We start from the raw sequence: 23,123 nt of genomic DNA, 5'->3' as shown, positions 1-23,123 counted from the left end.
TAAAACTGGAGTGTTTGCTACAGTAACACTACTATCATTTATATAATAAGCTGCTGTGTAGCCACGGGGGCAGCCATTCAAGCTGGAAAAAAGGAGAAAAGGCACAGGTTACATAGCAGATAACAGATAAGTTCTGTAGAATACAATAGTGTTTTATCTGTTATCTGCTATGTGCCTGTGCCTTTTCCCCTTTGAATGGCTGCCTCCATGGCTACATAGCAGCTTATTTATATAAATTATAGTAGTCTTTCTGAAGTAAACACACAACTTTTACCAGTGCAGGGCAGCAGCACATTATATTTTAGTTACTTTTATACACTTTCATTTTTTGGTGTTACTGTTCCTTTAAGTAAAAAGAGTGTAGAACTTTGTGAGAGAGAAGATTTTGAGAATAATAAAGAGGGATGATTCAAATAATTCTTAGTTTAGAGGTTATGTGCAGGTAGGAAATATCAGATTCAAGCATTCAGCGCAAAGTTTAGTAGATAAGATTTATTGTACCACAGTAAGAAAGATCAAGAAGAATAATGAAACTTAGATTTTGAGAAAATCTAGAAAATCAAGAGAAACATACATGAAAATGAAATATACAGAAATATACATACATGAAATGAAATATACAGAAATATTTATTGTTACTTTTAAAACACTGTAATAACACTGTTTTTTTTTTTTTTAAAAAGGGACGACTTGATGCACTTTGGGCATTATTAAGAAGGCAGTATGACCGAGTGTCTTTGATGAGGCCTCAGCAAGGAGATGAGGTAACCCTAAGAAATTTAAGCATAGATCATTTAAAAATGAAAAATGATTAGCATTGTTATAAACAAAACAGGACCATTTTTTATTTAATATAATGTTTTTTAGTTGGACTTCTTTGTGTATAGCTCCTAATAAAGTGCTGCTTTACCTGCTAGCATTATAAATGATGATGTTGATGATAGCTCCAAAGAACACCAAACAATGAAGTATTATTCATGCAGTAGAACATAAATATGTATTAATATGTATTAAACTATGTGTTTACATAAATATGTATTAATATGTATTAAACTATGCACACATGGCTACATTATGGTAGTCACCTATTTTGCCAAATATTCCTTGCCTATTAATAACATGAGCACCAAACTGTGTGTTAACTAATATTGAGATAAATATAACCAGTGATGCTGCCTATACCAACCAATTAGAATTTTGCTATTGTTTTCTAACTTCTAAGTTAATGTAATAGCTTGTTGGTTGCTATAAGAAACACCACCAGAGATATTTATCTCTAGTGTTAGTAAATATGACCCCAATAATCATAATGGTCAGGTGGCAACCTGAGGCCATGTACAACTTTACATGGAAAGCAAAAAAACTAATCTGTCTGATCAACCCAGATTCTGATTTTTTGGATCAATACCTGAAAGTAAACCCACAGGTTTGATGATGGTCCCAAGAGTAACAGAGTCATTGGTCAGTCTAGTTTTTTAGTTAACTGATCATTACTGGCAAAAAGGTAAGTGGCGACTTTAAATGCACCAACATAAAAAATAAAATATAAATGCTTTAAAACGTCTGGTTAAAAGCCTGTTTTTTCCTCGAACAATTAAAGAATTTAACACCTTTCAGAAGCATGAACTTGTCACATTCAAAGTCCTCCAATTTACTGAATTGATTAAGCTGCCCTTGAATTGGTGATGGGCTTACTATAAACAATAACTGTAAATATTACCTTAACAATGTACTTTTTTATCCTTATCTACTTAGTCTATTAGGATATGTTCCATAAGTAAGATATATATTATTGTTGGATACTAACATCTATACTATACTTATAGGACAAAAAGAAACAAATGTCACAAAGTTTGCACCAAGTCTAGTAATACACAGTAACCAATTAGAGGTGACTAGAGTGTAAATGCTACCTACTAATCTATTGTTATGTGTTACTAGATCTGTTGCACGTTTTGTCACTGTTACTACAATACTCTTGGGTGTTAACTAAAGATACTGCTATATGTGATGCTAAAATATGTTGGTACTGCTGTACTGTGGCACTTGTCAGATCTATATAGATTCATTGGGTAACTGTGGGGCCATTTCATCCTGCAGTTATGTGTTTGGCTGCATGAAATGTGGGCAAGCCAAAACATTCTGCTTTATCAACATTTAAGTTTGATTTTTCTAAACAATTTAAGGTTTTTTTGCACTAAAAAAACTCCAGATTATGGTTCAAAAACTTAAATTGTCCTAGGCAAAGTCAAGTCATATTTTTAATTCAGGATATTCAAATTTTCGATCCTTATTCGAAAATTGAAAATCCAAGGTTTTTTTATTCGAACGAGTTTTCCTTATTAACATAAACAAACTCAAATTCGCAAACTCGTAAATTGAAAAGTAAGCCCATAAGTGGGGTTTTTGTGATGTATAAATGCCTTGAAAAAATTATCCATCTGGCTTTGGTCTGCAAAGATGGTGAATTTGGTTTGAACTAATGAGTACATACAAATATAATTTCTTTTTGGCACAACTTTCAATTTAACCAAGGTAAAAACTTACAATATATCTGGTTCCACTTACCACACATACATGCTTACAGTCAATTGTACACAAAACCATTTGCATCAAAAATGTGCTCCTTGCACTTCCATTTAGTTGTGCTTAGTGCTGCTCAGTCCTTCCTGCCTTCAAGTCCAAATTGAGTGTTGTTATTGACATAGGAGAACCCTGGAGCTACTACCACCACCTGACCAGGTGGTGGTAGGTGGTGGTGAGGGGTTCCCTTCATGCCAGGTGCAGCACACTTGCACTTAACAAGTCACTCACACGCCGAAGACCAGTCGCAACTGTGTCTGATTTGCATTGAATGTGCATGCAGTTGCAGTAATTTTACAAAGTTGAATGCAATTGCAGTAGATGCATTGCAATTGAGTCAAGAGCATTGGCCCTTTGTGACTGCAATGACATTGAAAGCACTATATTGTGGGGAAAAACTTGTGTTTGAAATTTCAATTTGCCCACTGCACTTGTAGATGTCAATGAGCCCTTCTATCTTTTGGATTATGTTTGTTGGTACCTACAGAACTAATATTGCATACTGACCTTACTGCACCAGCCTAATGTTTTAAATCTCAGTAATAGTAATGATTCAGGTCTTGAATGTTGTGCATAGGGGGTGACAATCTTTCATTTTGTTACGAGTGGTAATGACATGCATATGCTCAAAAAATGAAATTTGCGTATCATAAAAGCTGATGCTAATTATTAAACTCAGATGCACAATGCACTGGTTTCTAAGCAGCCATATAATACAAATCTGAATTAATTATCAGCTTTGTATCTTGACTTTTATATTCTATATATAGTATATTGTGAGCTGGCCCAAAAGCTCAGTGCATGCTGTACTGCTTATGTCTCTACACAACCTACGGGAGGTCACTGGTTAGTTAAGTTGTACATTTTGTTCAGTTGTATGTTGAGGGACCTTCACATGGTTTGATGATTACATTGTTCATTAAAAAATGTTATTCTGCATACAGCTAATAATTCAGTAAAGGTATGGAATCTCTTGTCCAGAACCCCATTATCCAGAAAGCTTTGAATAAGTAAAAGGCCATCTCCTAATAAGTCCATTGTAAACAAATATTTTTATTACTTCTTTTTTTCTCTGTAATAATAAAACAGTATTTTGTACTTGATCCCAACTAAGCTGTATGAATTCATATTGATGGTAAAACAATCCTCTTGGATTTATTTAAAGTTTCAGATTTTTTTTAGTAGACATTGGATACAGAAATCCAAATCACCAGAAAACATTTTTTTGGAAAGTAAAATTAAAGCAAGATGAGAGGAATTTAGGATTAGGAATCGCTTCCTAAACTAACCATTGCCTCCTGGACTCAACCGCCCCGCCACCAACACTTCAGTACCAACACCTGTGTAGGGAGGGAGGGTGAGCATTTAACTGTGGTGCCTAAAATGGAGTGGGAAGTGGGAAAATCCTCTCACTATTTATACCCCTACTGATGCTTTTGCCTGCAATTTCCAAAACCACCAATCCCCACCAACTGGTAGTGGCTTCACAAAACCTATGGCTTTGCCATGCCCCTGCTTCCTTACCAGTCATCGGGTTACTTTCTTAATTAATTAGTGCATTAACTGTGTAATAAAGCATAGTGCACTAAATGTATTACATTTCCCCCTATTTGTGTTTTAAGAGTAATCATAATGATATCTGCAACAAAAGGCAGAATGCATGTGCAGTGTATGTACTGAAGACCGATATAAAATGTCAGAACTATTTATTCTTTTCAGCTTAGAGGATCTGCAGGTTATTCAGACTTTTAGGCCAAATTCTTAATAGAAAAACAAAAGGTGCAATTCTAAATGATCAGTGCTCTTGAAGGAGACACTCTGCTCGCTGTAGTATTTTAGCTAGCTGCCATATTTTATCTTTTAGAGAACAAATATTTGGCAAGGTTTCAACTGCCCTGACAAAATGTACTGCTTAATATAGATGGATACAACATAAACATAAAATCATTATCTTCAGAGTGTCACCTGCATGATAGGGCAATTGTATCTTCTGCTTATTTGACAGAAGGTTTAACACTGCCAAAAAACACTGCCAAAATAAACTGCTCTTGCTAAATAGATTATCAGAACCAATTTTTCTCTTTCACAAAAATACACTGTCTAAAAATTCTCTCATATTAGTATATTTTGTTCAGGTTTCTGTTTTATCTTTTTTTAATTTACACCAAAATTCAACTGAAGCGAAACCTTTGCAGGGCTTATCAAAGTCTGTCATGGTTTATTTGTGCTTGCTTTGTCCTGTCTCCTTTCAGCCCCCTCCTTGTCTCTGTTTTCTCCCTCTGCTGCATGCTTGTTTTGAGTGTGGCCCGGTGTTTGAGAAGGCCGCACACAGTTATGTCGGTAATCAGGGTAGAGCTTTGATTGTCGCTGGAATTCCTCTGAGTCATAAATGTTTCAGCTGGCAGACCACAAGGTTATGGAAGCTGATACAGGTGCGAGCTAGCAGTTGTCTCTGACATCTGTTCAGAGCAGAGGCGTGGGTCTTTACCAGCCTGCAGCAAGGCTGCTGGATTGTCAGCAGATGTAGTTAAGAGTGGCAGAACAGTTTTGGTCTCACACTTGCTGCCTGGGGGGCTTAAACACCAAAGGTAAAGAGATGGTGGACACAGCTGTGCTCCCAAACTTGCCTGCGGCACAAATAAAGAGATCTGATGTAGTCTGACTCTGTTGTGGTGAGGAGACTAGGATAGAAATCTACTTCAGAGGCAACTTAACGCAACAACATCTGCCGCCAAGTTTCCAGGGAGTGACAGGGGACAGCAGGTACAGATCGAAGTCCCCACGTAAACAGCCTCCATTAAGCCATGGACTCTTTTGATGGACTTCCATCAAACATGCTGGAGTCCACAGCAGGAGTTTATATTATTTTCAAAGCAGTATTTTGTTTTATCTGCTAACAAGGTAATTTATAAATGATGCATTACCAGAAACTTTTGCCCATGCAAAAGTGATTGAGAGAGAACAGAGCTGAAAAAAATGTAAGAAAGTAATTCAACACTGCTGTCATTATTAGTCTCTCAAGAGCCATTATGCTCAGTTTGAGGTCACATTAACCTTCAGGTTATATTATGCCAATGAACTAGTCACTGACTAAATACTGATGCATCAAACATTAAACTAGTCAACTAATTTATCTGTTTAAGATGTGTCATTAGTATTATTTTCCTAGATCTCCAGAAATTAGCACAGGGATGGGATCTATTATCTGAAAGACCTACAATATGGTGTTTTTCATGTAAGGGGTCTTTAAAAGTTTAAAAAAAAAAATAGCTTTTCCATATTTTGAGATGAAAAAAAAATAGCCAAGGGCAAAATGCAGAATTTTGCAGTGAATCCTTGGCTGTCGAAAAATTTAGTTGATCACTAATTGAATTTTAATGAGTTTAATTTACATTTTACATAAAATTTTATACAAACTACTTGAAATTTTTGAATGAGTGTACTGAGGTAGATAAACTATAAAAAAAAAAGTAACAGTATCAGGTATACCTAATGATCAATACCTGAGGCTAAGGAGCATTTGTTCTTTGAAACTCAGAGTCACTTTAGGAGAAGATCTGAGGAAATGTGCTGCAATAATCTAGACAGTTTCCAATGTTGTACATGTGAAAAGTGGGCGTGGATTAACCTTTCTAAACAGTTTGGCAAAGACGAGGCTCAATTTAAAATTCTCCATCATATTAATTGTACAACTACTTATGTTATCTATCTTTTTACTTGACTGTGCAGTTATGTAAAACTAAAAGACAATTCAAACAGAGGATTTATGAACATACAGTATACTTGATGTACAAACTTGTAATTTAACATCTTCCATTGCCAAACATACTTTTATCATAATGGTAGTTCATCATTCCAAGGCATTGATAGATTACATAGTGATGTAAGTGGAGGAGAGTTAGATGATCAAAAACTCCTCCATCATGTTTTTTTTAATTGAAACACCTACAAATCCAATTTTGGCCTTAATGCACAGTTGAATTTTCAGTCATTTTTGTAAGATTAATTTTTCAAAAAAAGTTTTTCCCTTATTTGTGATAATTATTTGAACATTATTTTGAGATTAATCTATGATATACTTCTCCCAGTACCTGTGGTAATCTTGGTTGTTCTTGATGTCTATTATGTTCATTTTTACTGTGTATATTAAAGTTAATGTAATTTTTCATGCATGGTAGGATAGTATATGCTAACTATTATTATTAACATTTATTTATAAAGCGCCAACATATTCCACAGCGCTGTACAATAAGTGGGTTTGATACACTGGGCATACAGAGTAACATATAAAGCAACCAATAACTGATACAAGAGGTGAAGAGGGCTTTACTATAAACAGGTTTCTTAGGCAAGTGGCTAAAAGATAAATATAGAATTTAGTCCCATTTTTGATCATTTTTTTTGGCCTTATGACTAGTGTGCTGATTATGCTAATACCTTTTGATGCAAGCACATTTTTCTTCTTTTAAAAATGTCTTATTTATCCTTAATGTCAATATGCCTTTGGAAGCGAGTGGGTTACTATGGAAATTAAACTGATGTCCCTGTAAAATGACGCATTTTTTTGCGCACAGCCTCTTGAGAAAGTGAAGCGAAGCGGTGTGCTGGTGTCAATGAAAGGGGCTCCCTATATTGAAGCTTTAACCTGTTTGCGGCTGATCACAGTGAATGAGATTAATACTTGGCATAAACACTGCATGCTATCAGACTAGTGTCAAAGTATTGGCAATTTTGCAATAGTGCTGTCATTTTACTGTGCCCTTACAGTCTTAATATTTGCAGCTAAGACACTCTGTCTAATATATTTGGATAAAGCTCTGTGAGTGAATTTGCAGCCTTTTTGATATTTGGCAAGACTCAAAAAATACTGTACATATACATACTGCTGCTGCTACATCACTACGTCTCTTTGGCCAGAACTTTGAACTATATCTGATTTGGATTGCTTGTGCTATGTGATTACAATTTCTATTTTAATGGCGGGACTAAAATCCTTATCTGCAATCCTTAATATATATATATATATATATATATATATATATATATATATATATATATATATATATATATATATATATATATATATATATATATATATATATATATATATATATATATATATATATATATAAATATTCATAGATTGGGTCTTACTACTAAGAGGAGCCCCTCACACATTGGCACTGTGTTTGATTTTATGGGATTGGTATTTTAATATAATAATATAATTAATATAATATATAAAGGATCATTACTTATGGGTCCCCAGTGTGCAAAGTGCAATTACAGATACAATCGGCATGTTTTTTTACCCAGGTGTGCCTGATGTACTTGCAGCCAACGCATTAAGATAAGCACAGTTGCATCAAAATGAGGACTGTGCCCAATACTTTAGGCACAAGTTTGCTGCAGTAATTAACTTAGAACACTGGGAACCTTTGTCAGTAGAGGCACTTGTGCATGATTTTGAAAGCAGACTAACTACTGCTATGTGAAAATTAATATATGCACTTAACATAAAATTCCTTTATGTTACATTGTTACAAAGACACAGCTTTATATCTCATAAAGTATTTCCATTGACATAGATTACAGTGCAGAATGAAGCAGGGTGACGAGTCTAGTGTATGTGTGTACTTTTCTGGGAACATAAAAGTATGTCAATAGTTAACAGTTGCTCTGTTTTGAAGAAACCATTCCATCAGTCCTCCTATGGTCTTTCACATATGGCTTTACTTAATCACCCAGGAACATTTGCATGCAATTGAAGATGTGCAAATCACAAAAATATGACTGATAAATAGGGCCATATGTCATGCTACAGGCTGACTTACCACTTACCGATACAGAACAACAACAAAACTAGCAGTAACATAATACATAGTCATTAATATTTAAACATGCTCTGTTCTGGATCTGAGCATATTATCTGTAATGCATGTAATATATGGGTTCTATTATCTTCACACAGTAATGTACGCCGTTCAGGGAACAAGTATATCGGTAGGGTTATTTGCATGTTTTAGACTTATAAATGATTTGAAACTTATTTTTGCTTGGCATTCTTAAATGATGCATTTCCCATGTGTCACTGACACTGGTTATTAGTAACAAAATAAATTGTACAGCCCATAGGATGATGATTTTTAACTGCTGGGGTCTCCACAGACCCTTCAAACTTGAATGTTTTCTTTTAAAGCGGGTCCTCCAACCAAAAAAAAAATTTTAAATAAAAGAAAATGTAATTTTAAGCAGTTTTCCAATATACATTCATAACACTTTTTAATGGTTTTTAATGTATTTGTAAATGCAATTGGAGCTGAAAGGAGTAGTTGTTTATCTTTTTCTGTTCTATTGGTCTTTATAACAAACTAACAGAAGTCAGGTCTTTTCTAGGTATTTTACATTTACAATTACATTTACAAATAACTTTAAAACCATTAAGAATAATTACTGAATGTAAAGGTATGGGATCCATTATCCAAAAACACGTTATAAAGATAGCTCCAAATTATAGGAAGGCCATCTCCCATAGACTCCATTTTAATCAAATAATTCACATGTTTCCTTTCCTTTTCCAGTACCTTGTACTTGGTCCTAACTAAAATATAATTAATCTTTATAAAAGGCAAAACAATCCTATTGGGTTTAATTAGAACTAGAATACTCTGCTAATTGTAGATTGTAAGCTCTTTTGGGCAGGGCCCTCTTCACCTCTTGTATCAGTTACTGATTGCTTTATATGTTACTCTGTATGTCCAATCTATGTAACCCACATATTGTACAGCGCTGCGGAATATGTTGGCGCTTTATAAATAAATGTTAATGTAATGTAATTACTGCTAATATAGAATACGGCAGCCCAGATAAGTAGCAATTAAACAAGCAGGCTTTAAGTAGGTGGAGCCTTTTTATAATTCAACAGAAAATCCATACAAAAGACAGAGAAATACCTGTATTGAGGGCTCACCCAGGTATATTCATATGAACAGATACACCTTATTAATTAATACATATTCATTAAAGCATTGTAATTAGAGTAAAGGTTAGAGCTGTTACCAAAATAAAAACCTGTTTACCCAATACCAGAAGAATCAATGATTATCCTATATTATTGGCAATGAAAGAAATCCCATGGAATAAATAGTATGACAGATAGATATCTATCAAAAAATATTACAATAAATAGTACTCAGTCAGATGATAATATTTAAAATATATGCAGGTATAGGACCTGTTTTCCAGAATGCTCAGGACATGAAGTTTTCCCGAGGTCTTTCTGTAATTCGGATCGTCATGCCTTAGGTCTACTAAAAAATCATTTAAACAATATTTAACCTTATAGGGTTGCTTTTCCTCCAATAAGGATTGCTTATATCTTATATCTAAAAGGATATCATTTTTTAAAATTAGAATTATTTTTTTATAATGAAGACTATGAGGACTGGCCTTCCCATAATTTGGAATTTTCTGAATAACAGGTTTCCAGATAACAGATCCCATACCTGTAATTTTTATTAGAACTTTAAGGTGCATCAATATCGCATTTTTTTAAAGTCCTCATCTACCAGGGACCAAATCCCAATGTGCATTTCACCCTTAAGGAAGCCAGATGGGCAAAATGCGCATAAGGATTTTTTTTATCTGGGGTGCCAGTTCTTTAATTCTATGCCTATGAAGTTTAAGTTACTGGTGAATGTCAAATATTTGTAGATGTGATTTAGGGTGATGTTCATTATTATCGGAGGTATCCACAACATAACTGGACAGGGCTGGAATGGCACAGATTAGTATAATGCAGGCACAACTAATGCTTGAAAGATAATTAGGATGACAGTCTTGCAGTTGTGGATCACTTCTTCTGCTGTGGCATATATAAAAGTGAAGACTGACATTCATTGGTTCCTGTCACATGACACTGAAAGTATTCTAAATGCTGCCAGTTGTGGTACATAATGCACCTAACAGTAAATTGCTCAAACAGTGTCTATTTCCATGCTGATTTTTAGATCAATGCTTTGCCTGTACAAAATAACATAATAAGTATACTTAATATTAAAATTAATTTATGCTATTTTTATAGGCTATACATAACACTGAGCTATGATTTTTCTTCCCTAACATTATAAGTTAGTAGAACATTGTCATTCAGTATTTCAAAAATAAAATAAAGTATTTTATCACATACAATAAATACATATTGCTCAATTAATATTTGTTATCCAGCAGCATAATACATTTCCTTTCTTGTCTAATTAGGAATCAGTAATAAGCTGCACATTTCAAGATATTTACAATGAATAGCTTGGAAATAAAACATTTGTCTTTTACATATATCTTTTTAAAATTAGCTATGTTTAATACCAGCATATCGTATTGTTTCTTGGAAATTATTTCTGTACTGGTACACACTGATTTGTTGAATAGAATTTCTACACCTCAGGCAATGAAAATGGTTAAGCAGACTAACAATGCGTATGAAGAGATTCCCAGCACAATCTATTATTATATGCATAATGACCACTCCTCCATATAGCCCTAAACAGCCTGTCAGCTTGACGTTGCTCATGTTAGGGCTCAGTACCTCATTAATCCATTTTTTGGATAGGCTGGCTTCCCTCAAGAAATGCGCAGTCTGACAGTTTAATTCATGCCTGCTTTGCTTGGGAGACATGACAGCTTTAACTATCTCCTGTGCCAAGATTTATGAACTAGTCCTACAGCTCTTAACCAGATTAGTCCCCTTTCCATTAACTGCTTGAAAGTAGGGCAGATGTCCGAACGGCTGGTTGTAAATTCGATAATGTCTGCTGTGTTAATCTGTAGGCTTTGCTGATGGAGAAGGCTGTAGATAACAGGATTAAAGTTTCACGACCCTGGTTTTCATGGCACAGGAGAGAGAGCTCAAGTGGTGGGGAATGACTTCTGTTGTTAATCTTAATTGATTGTCAAGAGATTTTAATCTGTCTTATTAATTAGGTAGTATCCACAAATGTGCATCTGATGCACTTCATAAATACAAGGAAAACAAAATGTTATCTTGCCTCTTTGATATAGTCTTCTTACGTGATTTTGTAACTGATCACTGATTGTGATTTTATCTGAATGCATTGTCATTATTTTACAAATAATTATTAGTGTAATGATTTTACAAATACAAATGAAAATAATACTGCATTTATTAGTTATTTTATTTGCAAATTATATACATAAAATCCAGGCAACATAAAAGGAACAAATACCCCTTTATATTTTGTAGGTAAGCCTTAAGTTTTTAACTGTATATAGTTGGCAATGATTAAATGCAATCAAGCACAAGATGTATTAGGCCTTCTTTTTGTGTTTGAAAGGATTTTCTTACATATAGATTTTTTTAATCCACACCAATGAACTCTGTATCTAGTGAATATACTCCATATACTTTGGGGAAACTTTTAAATTTTTGCCTAACTGTAAAACATTTGACATTTAACCCAAAAAATTTTTGTGTGGTCGCTGTGGTTAATTTATGGCATCCTGACCTTAGGATATATTACATTATATTTTATGCAATCACATTATGGCATAATACACTCTCAAACTGTATGACTATTGATATACTTGCCACAACTAGTGCACAACATTGCTAGTATTGTTATTTGTAGAAATAAGTATCTCTTAATAGTGGAGAACAACTGCAAAGATTTTAACACAGCAAGTAATGTATTTCTTAAATAAAACTACAAATATAGATTTCTCAAAAAAATACAAATATATATATTTAATAGATTTTTGGAATTGATTTTATTTCTGTTACTCATTTCTAATTATAATTCTATTATTGAATACAACCTCTCTATGGAAAGTTGCATACTCCTTGTGTTTTCCTTGTGGGAGACAAGCTTTAGACTACTAGCTGTCTCTGAGACACTTGCTTTGAATGTAGGCATTTTTACTGTGGCCTCACCTTCGTTTGCCTTTATATTAATTTAAATTCTCCCTGAAAACATATGCTACATTTATGATAGTGTATAAATACATATACAGGTATGGAACCCAATATCCAGAATGCTCAGGACCTGGGGTTTTCCATAATTTGGATCTCCATACCTTAAGTCTACTAAAAGATTATTTAAACATTAAATAAACCAATAGGCTTGTTTTGCTTCCAATAAGGATTCATTTTATCTTAGTTAGAATCAAGTACAAGTTACTTTTTTATTATTACAGGGAAAAAGGAAATCATTTTTAAAAATTAGAATTATTTGCTTGTAATGGAATCAATGTAATAGTAATTTGGAACTTTCTGGATAATGGGTTTCCGGATAATGGATCCCATACCTGTACAGTTGTGTCTCTAAGTAAGTCCCTTTTTATAAAGCAGTTTTAACAAATGGCATTGAAATACACCAAACATCAGCACATAAGGGCTGATTTTTTGATGAAATAATTGCATTTCCCTCTGCAAATTGAGATTTTTGTTTTTTGGATATTTATCATTTTCACCAAAAAGAATAAAAAGTTACAAGCTGGAAATTTCCATTTAAGCTAATGGCAGCATCAGCTTTTGTTTGAATTTGTTTGAGCCACTTACTCAAAAATTCCAGTTCTCAAATCGTTTTACATTAAATATATTTGGGAACCTTGTGCAAGTCTTTAAATAAAGACTTAAAATACTGTGTCCTCTGCTACAGAGTAGTGTGATATTTGTCTTACTGATGCATCTAGTTTTGATGAAAATATTAATATGCAATAATCCTAATTAGAAATATATAGAAATGTACTGTATGTGATGATCAACACTTTTATAATGATTGTACTTCTCTTAGTGTATAAGGGATACTTTTCTATGTTTTAATAGAGATTAAAGTATTTTATGTGAATAAATTATTGCAATTTTCCAAATAGACTTCAAAAACATTGTACATACAACACAAAAATAGCCACCGCTGGACTTTTTAATGTCATTTTTTATGGCAGAGGCAGAAAAATGCCAGAAAATTGGTCTATAAATATGTCGGCACAACTATCACATTTTTACGACATTTTTCTTTACTGACATTTCTGTGAATTCCCTCCATTTGTGTTTTTATTCTATTATTGTTGATAAAGGTACACAAGTCCTAAATATAAGTCTTCTAAGTTTACATTGAACTGCAAAAGTTTCAGACATCCTAGGTGGATTGTTCTTATGAACTCTCAGATGCTAGCTTCATGTACTCTTCATATCAAAACCTATTCCAGTATTCTTTCACTTTTTTGTGAGATAAACAAAGCATGTTTTTTTTTAAGTCAGGGAAAACATTGTGATCTAAATCTTTGCAATAATATATGTTTTTCTGGTTGTCACCAGTTTTATGATGAGAAAGATTGAAACAAAAGCTGGTATTTTATTTTATAATCATGATCCATATGCTTTAATATCTTTTGAGTCCTAGTTGTGTAAAAGGAAATTCACATTGCAGGTTTGCTTAATGTTGCCCGTCTTTACATATTTACAGAAAACTGGTCACTAAGAAACAAAGGCAGTAATTAAGATACGCAGGAACAGGGGCAGCAGGTTTCTAAGGGTTACTGTGTCTATCCAGGAGAAAGTGATGGGTAATGAAAGGAGGAATAGCATCTGACATTTCTGTGGCTATGATGTAAACACAAACTAATGAAGGCTTGATAGCTGAGTTTGCGAAAATTGTGACCACTTACATTGATTGTGTCAAAGATGCTCATTTTAACACAGATTTTAAAGTTGTTTTAAAGGAAAATAGACCAAATCTGTAACAAGGGCTTTTATCCATGCTCATTTGTTCTGTAACTGTTTTGTAAATGGCACAAAATAATTTAATCTGCATGGGGCATTTTACTTATTTGAATATTTGTGTTTACTTATATGAATGGAGGCAGCCATAGTTGCTCTCATGAATTATTCCCATCCTATGACTGTAAGATACAGCCCTACATATTGACAAAATTCCCAGAAAAAATCAGGGCATTATAGAAATCTCACCCAAGAAATAAACTTTGAACAAAGTATCACTCATGCATTGGAGTCCCATTTTTTGCTCAGCAATAACATACATGCAAAATATCAGTTATATTCCTACACTTGATGAATATTCTATTATTTTAAGATTGTCTAACATGTTCCAAATTCTAGCATACAGTTTAGTCTCTGACTTGTGATTGTGGATAAAACTGCCACTACACTGCATTTTATATTACAGTCCCCAGGACTCACACAGATCCATTCAGGTTCACCAATTACTTTTGTTTAAAGGATTCATTCTAAACTAAATGTATTAAAGAAGATAATGTATTTGAATTGAGGACATCTTCAGTCTCTGTAAATACTATATAATACAATCAGTATTTGTTATGTTGGGCTTAAATAGCCTCTCTTTTTCATTTTTTACTTTTCCCATGCCCAATACATAAATACATTAGCACATTACATTGTTGTTTTGGCCTACAAATGATATCCTACCAGGGACTTTAACAAACATTTGTCAGGATTTTGCCTGTGACTTTTTATCTCCATGCTCATTATGTTGTCTCAAGACATAAAGGATTATTGCTTGCATAGCTCATAAGAACAGTTATTAGTATTCATGGAGACTGTACCTGCTGCCCGAGCCTAGTGCAATGTCCAGTCATACTTCCTAGGAGACTAGATGGTGGCAGGTGGGGTCAGCCCACCCGGGAAGAGGACAGCTGTTGGAGCCGTTTCCAGCTTTTGTCAGCATTAACGACCTGCATCTGACACCTCATTGTAGACATTCTTGTTGAATTGAATCTGAATAATTACTTCCTGTCAGCCTCTATTTACAGTAGCAGACTTCCCAAAACCCATCTCAGTAGCAAATGTGACAGAGAGTGAAGATGTTGTTTGTTTTCTGCTCTGGGTTTATTTAATATAATAACAATACTACCACACATAGTCTCACATGTATTAAGCATATATTTACAGAGAAAATAGATTGTGCATCATGCAAATATTGGTAATTAGATTAAGGGAAATCTATTGTGTCAAACATACTGATTATCATTACTACTTACTAACTGATGTTAATAACCCATTCCTGCAGGACATGACCAGCTCATTCTATATACTGCTAAGATACACTATTAACTTCTAAAGTAGCAAAAGTAATTTAAAAAAAAAAAGCAAAAAAAGTAGGTGGAAAAGAATAGCTTCTTTTTGATTAAGTTATCTACATTCATTATTCCTTGGTGTCTTTAGCAAATATCTCAGAATCTACACATTAGACATTTAGGAGGAACAGCTGGCCTAAAGGTCAAGTACCTTCTGAAGTTGGATACTTGGTGCATACTTACTGCACCTATAACTGCACATGAGAAAGTGCTAAAAAAGTATTTTTCTTCCCTTTTTTTTTTCCCCTTCTCTCCATCTGTATGCCCAGCACTTGGATTGTCAGTGTTTTTACCTTATCCTGTTTTTCTTGGATCTGGGTATTTTTTCCAACATGGGTTTTTTGACTACATATTGCTTGACTTTTTGATTTGTTTATCACAGTTGATATCATCCTTTCTGCTGATAGGATTAACTGGTAAATAAAGTATCAGAATATATTATTATATATATATTATATGGATTTAGAATATATATAATATCATATATATTATATGGACCCATTATATGTTTGTACATAGTTGTGTATGCTCCAGCATACACAACCCCAAATTTGTCAGCCTTTCTTTATAACTAAGATCTTTTATACCCGTTACAAGCTTAGTCACTCTTCATTGGACATAAGAACCGAAGACCAAAAGTGGACTGTATATTCAAGATGAGATATTGTTTTGTAAAGGGGAAGAATTACTTTCTCCATGCCTTAATCTATACTCCCTTTAATACAGCCCAAAAGCTTGCTGGCCCTTGCTGCTGCTGACTGGCATTGCTTACTACAGCTGCTCCATTATCCACATGTACCCGTATATTCTTCTCCATAATCGGTTTGCATAAGTTCCATTAAGTACCATTAAGGGTAAAAAGGTCTTGCATATTTCTAAATCCCAATTGTACAACCTTATATTAATCAACAGCAAATCTTAGCTCTCACACACTTACGGCAACCCACTGTCCAAGTTCCTACTAACTTCATCATAAGAGGAAATTAAACATTTACCTGATTTGTTATTCATAAATCCATGCTGATTACAAATTATAATGGCATTCTCTAGAATATAATATTAAAGTGTGCCTTGTTAATTTTAATAAACATTAGTTTAAATGTTTGAGTACCATATCCTGTGTCAGCCACTACCTTAATTGAGCTAAGCTATTTGTACTCCTATAGGAACTCTGACTCTTTCACAGTCCCTGCCCTGGTGGAGCTTCAAACTTATGATCAATTTGATTAGGAACATATTAAATTGATAACTGATTATCTGGGCATGCATGCTGTATTTTTTCCCCAAAATGCCCTTTTTCTGAGGTATCATCATCCCCCAAACTTCTATGCCTGTTTCACTAAGGAGGCTGGAAGCTAGGTTGTTATCATCTTTCCTGTATTGAAAATTGTTCTTCTGATGATTCCCAATGGCTTCTAAAATGTGCTGTTATTCCAAAACCAAATTAATCAATCTGTTTGCATTTGGAGTGGGTAGGAAACCCATTCAGGCTACACACAGATTGTGTCTTGTTTAAAATCAAACTTGGGATCCCTCAACACATAGGGGCAGATTTACTAAGACACGAACGCTCAGAGCATTCATTCGAATGCTCCGAGTGTATTTTCTTGTACTTGTTCTTGTGCGAAAAAATCGGAAAGGTTTTCCCGCTGTTTACAATCGTTCAGTACAAAATTTTCATGACTTTCGGATCGCCAATATGATATTATCGTGACTAATACGATTTTTTCATGAGCATTTTCATGATATTTGCGATCTTCAGAAATTTTCGTATCCAATCCGAATTTATCCCATTCAGGATTCAAACTCATGATTTCATGAATCTGCCCCATAGTGTTGAGTGTGCTAACCACTGTGCCACCATGTTTATAACTGTAACAATTGTAATTGTTTTTGCATTTTTCTTTTATCTACAATTAAGTACAATACTAATTAATTTTTTGTGGTCTTGTGCCATGTACACTTTTTACCAATACTAATTCACCAATCTCCCATGGTGGCTTAATTTCCCTGGATGGCTGTCAAGGAGTAACATATCAAGATTTGAAAGATAGGAACTATACTCACCTGGATTCACAAAAAAGGAATGTTTTTTTGCCCCAACACATTAAAGAGATACTGACACCAGAAATTAAACCTTTTTTTACATCTATCATAACATTGTCTTTGCATGACCTTCATTTTTGCCATAAAAGTATTTGCCCAATGCTTTTATATTACCTGTCTGATCCCCTATGTTCTCCTATAAGGGGGCTGCCATATTTGTCCAGCAGAAGGCCGTTAGCATTAGAAGCTATAACTGACAGGCTGGGAAGGGACAGTCAGGTCGGCAAAACAGTCAAGTTTAGGAACTTCAAGTAACAATTATTTACAAAAGCAAATCTCTCAGCGAAAATCAATCAACATGACCTATAGGCAACTTTTTATGTACATTCATATTTTGAGGAGTAATGTTTTAGTGTCAGTATCACTTTATTGCTGCCACACTGGTTACACTGTGGTGCAATAAACTGGGCAAGTGCCTAAATCTAAGTGAGTGTGGTACCTATATTTGCAAAAAAAAAATTACGATAAGCTCTTTTGGGTCAGAGCCTGTTTACCTTTTGTATTTTTTTTTTGTATGTTTAATGTATACACCCATTTATTGTAGAATGCTGAATATGTTGGTGTTTTATAAATATGTTATTATTAGTAGTAGTAGCAGTAGTATTATTATTCATAATAATAATAATCACAACCTACAATCAATTTGCTGTCACAAATATCACTATAAGCTAAATGAAACATCTTTACTGATAAGTACTGTAAATATAATTATCTATTTTTAAATGTATCTATATATATATCAAACCATATTAAATATCTTTAGTAACAGCACTTCAAGAAGGCATGTTTCTTGCACATGGGCTATTTTATCATCAAAGTATATAACTTTCTAACTATGCATGATGGGTTAATCTAAATAGATACAGACTTAAACAGTAATACACGCAAGCTTCTAAAAAATGACCTTGTTAAGTGATGGAGAGAAGCATACAGAGACAAAGCGTGCCTCTTGAGATGAAATAGATTGATGCGTATCAAGTGAAGACACTAAAGATTTATTGTGTGTGGCAAAAGAAACACAGATCTTCACTTGTGCAGTAAGTGCTTTTGACAACGTACACAGTCGAGGTTGATTGCTTATTATAGGACTGAAAGTATTTAGCTGTTAAAAAGAAAATAAACCTTTCTTCCTTACTCTTTAGAGGGATGAAACTGAAACAGAATTGTGCTGCTGGTATCTGCTATGGCACAGCTGGACAGCTAGAGGCCCAGGGGCTGCATACAGCATACCAGTAGGCATTTTATGGTCCAAGCCTACATGAACATTGCATAGATTACAAATGTACTTGATCAGTAATTGAAAAGGATCTGGTCTAGGGCATAAGGGTTATTTAACCCTCCATGTAGAAAGGGTCGGACATGAATGTGTTAAGTTATTGTGCAACCGCTATACTAACGTATACGTTACTAGATATTTGTTGTTGGATAAACAACTATTAAACTGACCCCTTGAACTAATAAAAAATTAGTACTGGAAATTACATATAAAAACTTTATCTGGAGCTGATCCCAGTGTTGGACTGGGATGCCAGGGGTCCACTTAAAAACTTTAGACTATAGGCCCACTCTTTTTAACCCTCTCCTCACTCAAAAACTTTTATTACCTAATCTCTTTTCTTTACATATTATAATTTATCCTTCCATTTTTGTTCCATAAAGAATAGATAATGAGCATAATACAGGTCAAAAGGTTAGTAGAATGAGGGTCCACTGACACCTGGGCCCACAGGGAGTTTTCCTGGTATCCTAGTGGGTTAGTCTGACACTGGCTGATCCTCATGGAAGACATGGGAATGGTGCAAAATCATGACAAGGGGACTCCTCAATTGACCCTTCACCTTGAAGCACCCCCCTGAACCCCCTTGTTACATATCTCAATGAAACACCAGGAGACAGAGGTGGAGAAAATGGCCACAGCATTTATTCACATTTTATCAAATAAATAGGACCTTGCCAGCCTAACCCAAGGCAATATTCTAAAGCCATAATTCCATAAGAGGTCGCTACTATGCTCTGCCGTTCCTCGCTGAAGACTTGAATGAGTATTAGACTGCCTCTACCTACAGAGAGGATGGCCCCAAACTCTGCTACCAGCAGGAGCTGCATTACCAACCATGAGAGAAGTTCAGCAGCCCTGCTGCCGGTCCTGGATCTGCAGTGTCTCGATGATAGGAAATCCAAGCAGGCTGTCACCTAGCACAAGCAGTAGTAGCGTCTGTATCTATCAATCCACCGTGCAGTCACAGGAGAGAACCTCCTTTCTCCCTCTGCTAAAATGACCTGTGCAGTACTCTGGCAAGGTCCTACCGCTGCTGTGACAAATAAAACTTAAAATATATTATCATATATTCACTATTTTGATCCAGAGGAAGGCAAAAAACCCAACCTGAAGCTAGTGCCAATTATGCCTCAAAAGGGAAAAAATTCCTTCCTGACCCCCTGGGCGATCGGAAACATTCCCTGGATCAAGAAATCGTTGTTAACATGAATTAAACACAAAGCTGACTCTCAAGTTTATACCATATAAAGATACAGAAAGCACAATATAAAAATGCATTCAGGTAAAATTCCACATTCAGTTATTAATAGATAATATGAAAACCAAAAGAAGAGAAACTCCTGACATTTCTCAAAATATGCAAAAAGAGGGAGGGTGGGTGGGATGTTTCTACCTGCTCAGAAGATAAGGAAGTGAGTGCTTTTCTGACATCACATCCCTCTCTTTCTCCGCCCCTCCCCAGGCCAGCCTTCTCCTGCCTTAACTCTTTCCTTCTCACCTAATCACAGTTGCACCTGGTTCTGCCAGTCTCTAAACATAAACCAGTGTAATCTGGCTGCTGGTTATTCGGATCCCTTGTCATGCAGCCCCTACGCTTATATCTCCAGGGCTTTCCTATACTGTAACTTTATTGATATACATTAAAAAAAAAACACAGTTGCAAACAAACATATAAGGGTGGCGTGTTCTGTCCATGCCTTTTGTGGCCAAAATCACTTCCTCAGAAGTAGTATCATAAATAGTATTGTGTGCTCTTTTGTGCCATTATAAACCATGAATAGAGTGCTTGCACATATACCCAGTTCCTTTGGTCATTATATGGAAGGATATATATTAAGACATATGAAAGATCCTTGAAAGTGAAAAATATTATAAGGCAGAATCTCTTCTCAAAATCATTTAGAAATAAAAACAATTGTAATCAAATGTTTGGAATTACAAAGTATTTTTATGTTTCTTACAATGCCATGTCATACCATGTGGTCAGCATTTAATTAGTGCTGTTTTCATTATACAACAGAGATACAAAGCTATTTTTTCAAAACAAACAAGAAGCCGGATAGTTGTGTAAGCAAATGTCTAAAAAAAGAATTTTGACTGAATAGTACTTCAACTATGTATGCTCACAGTGTTTAGAAGCATACGGTTGCAGGCACGCAAGATTAGTTGTGTGGAAACTTTGGGAACGTGGGAAAATGAAGCACTGTGTATGTTTTTCCACTGGCACTTTTTTTAAAAATGTTATTGCTAGTGGGAAAACGTACAGGAGATCGCCTGCAATAGAGATGATTTTTCATGGACGACTAATCTCCTTGTGTGCAAGGAGTTTACTCCCTTTGATAACTATGTTAGTGTAAAGACATCCTTAAATGGAACTTTAAAAAATCATTATGCATTGTTTACTTTACATGCAGTTTTTGCTTCCTTACTTTTTCAACTTATTTACTTTTTACAAATAGAATCTAACAAAGTTACTTGTCTATTGTTTAACTAAACTACACATGCTACTTGTGGTCGAGAAATAAATTGCTGTAGCAAAATTTGCTGTAGCGCTTGGCTACTTCTTTACTTAGAGCAATTACTGTTGCAACATCTTTATTGGTTTTTGCAAATATGATAGTAAACTCATCTAAGTTCAGTTCATAAAACTACTCACCTTGTTTATTTTCTATACATATTAATTCTAAAACAAATTGCTGTCATTGTAAAATAAATAGCTGTAGTGATAATCATATTGAGTTAAATATAGTAGGAGTTTGGAAATCTATTATTGTTTTTGCCAATGTAGATGTAGGGGCACATTCATCAAAGTACGAGTTCGAATCCCGAAATGGGTAAAAGTTGCAGAAAATATGCACAGTATAAACAAATACAAATTTTTTGTATTTCGGACCTGTCATATTTTGATAAGTCAGCCCCGTTATGTCATCCTAAACTTTGCTTAATTGCTAAGGTATCAGTTAGTTCAGGGATCCCCAACCTTTTATACCCATTTAAATGAAAAAGGTGTTGGAAAGCAACACAAGCATGAAAAAGGTTCCAGGGGTGCCAAGAAGAGCTATAATTGGCTACCTAATAGCCCCTGTGTGGACTGGCAGCCTACAGAAAACTCTGTTTGGCATTATACTTGGTTACTTACCAGAAATTCAGAAATAAGCACCTTCTTTGAGGCCACGGGGAGCAACATCCAAGGGGTTGGGGTGCAACATGTTTCTCACTAGCCACTGGTTAGGGGAACACTGAGTTAGTTTAAAGGGTTTTTTAATTTTGCTTTCAGAAAAGTTAAGTCATTAGATTATTAAGGCCAGCATCTAAAAACAGCAATAAGGTGGCCAAATTTTGGATTAATTTCAAAAACTCAAATTAAAAACATCTCAAATTTTAAAAATACAACTTCCATTGACATATAAACACACTAGATTTGTAGGTTTGTTGAAGTTTTTGAGTTTTTTTGTGCTTATTAAATGTTGTAAGTTCTTAGTTTTGGCAAACATGAATTGCAGGAAAAATTTAGAATTGAATCTTGATAAATCTCCCCATGAATGTGTGAAGAGAATAATGTGGGTAACAAATCCATACAATTTAAGCATGTATCGTATCAAATTTAATTTAACAAAAGGAAGGGCAACTTAGCTTAAGTAAGTAGGAAGAGAAGTTTCAGGAAAAGCTTTAATGAACTGTTACCCATTAAAGTGTGCCACAACAGTTGTGATTGCATTTAGATTTCTTTGTATATGATGTAGATAGTAAACAATGTAAAAAATCTTCTACAGCTTTTGGTTCTACTCCCAACATGGTGGCAGATATCAGGGCTCATTTACAATACATCCCGCAGTGTACAAAATGCAAGAAAAAAAAAGCATTTCTTATTTCTTAAGTCTAATTTCTTTATCTTAGTGCTACATTATGAAATTGTTGTGTGAAGCTAAGGGTTAAGTAAACAATTCTGGAATGGAAAGCAACTTGCCCATTGCCATTTAATGATGACTTTGCTTCCATAAAAAAAAACACCAAAAGATGTTATTTT

General features: G+C 34.5%; 1 protein-coding gene across 2 annotated transcripts in view; it reads left to right on the top strand.

The window, feature by feature from the left end:
- Positions 1-23,123, top strand: part of antxr2 (ANTXR cell adhesion molecule 2) — a 102,009-nt gene that overhangs the window by 59,764 nt on the left and 19,122 nt on the right. For both annotated transcript variants that reach the window (XM_031895921.1, NM_001127988.1), the window contains 1 exon segment: positions 684-764. In XM_031895921.1, the coding sequence (XP_031751781.1) occupies positions 684-764 (81 nt within the window).

The sequence above is a fragment of the Xenopus tropicalis genome, chromosome 1 (assembly GCF_000004195.4).
Source record: "Xenopus tropicalis strain Nigerian chromosome 1, UCB_Xtro_10.0, whole genome shotgun sequence".
Classification (NCBI taxonomy): domain Eukaryota; kingdom Metazoa; phylum Chordata; class Amphibia; order Anura; family Pipidae; genus Xenopus; species Xenopus tropicalis.
The sequence above is the reverse complement of the archived record's forward strand: the minus strand, read 5'-3'. Positions and strand labels throughout refer to the sequence as shown.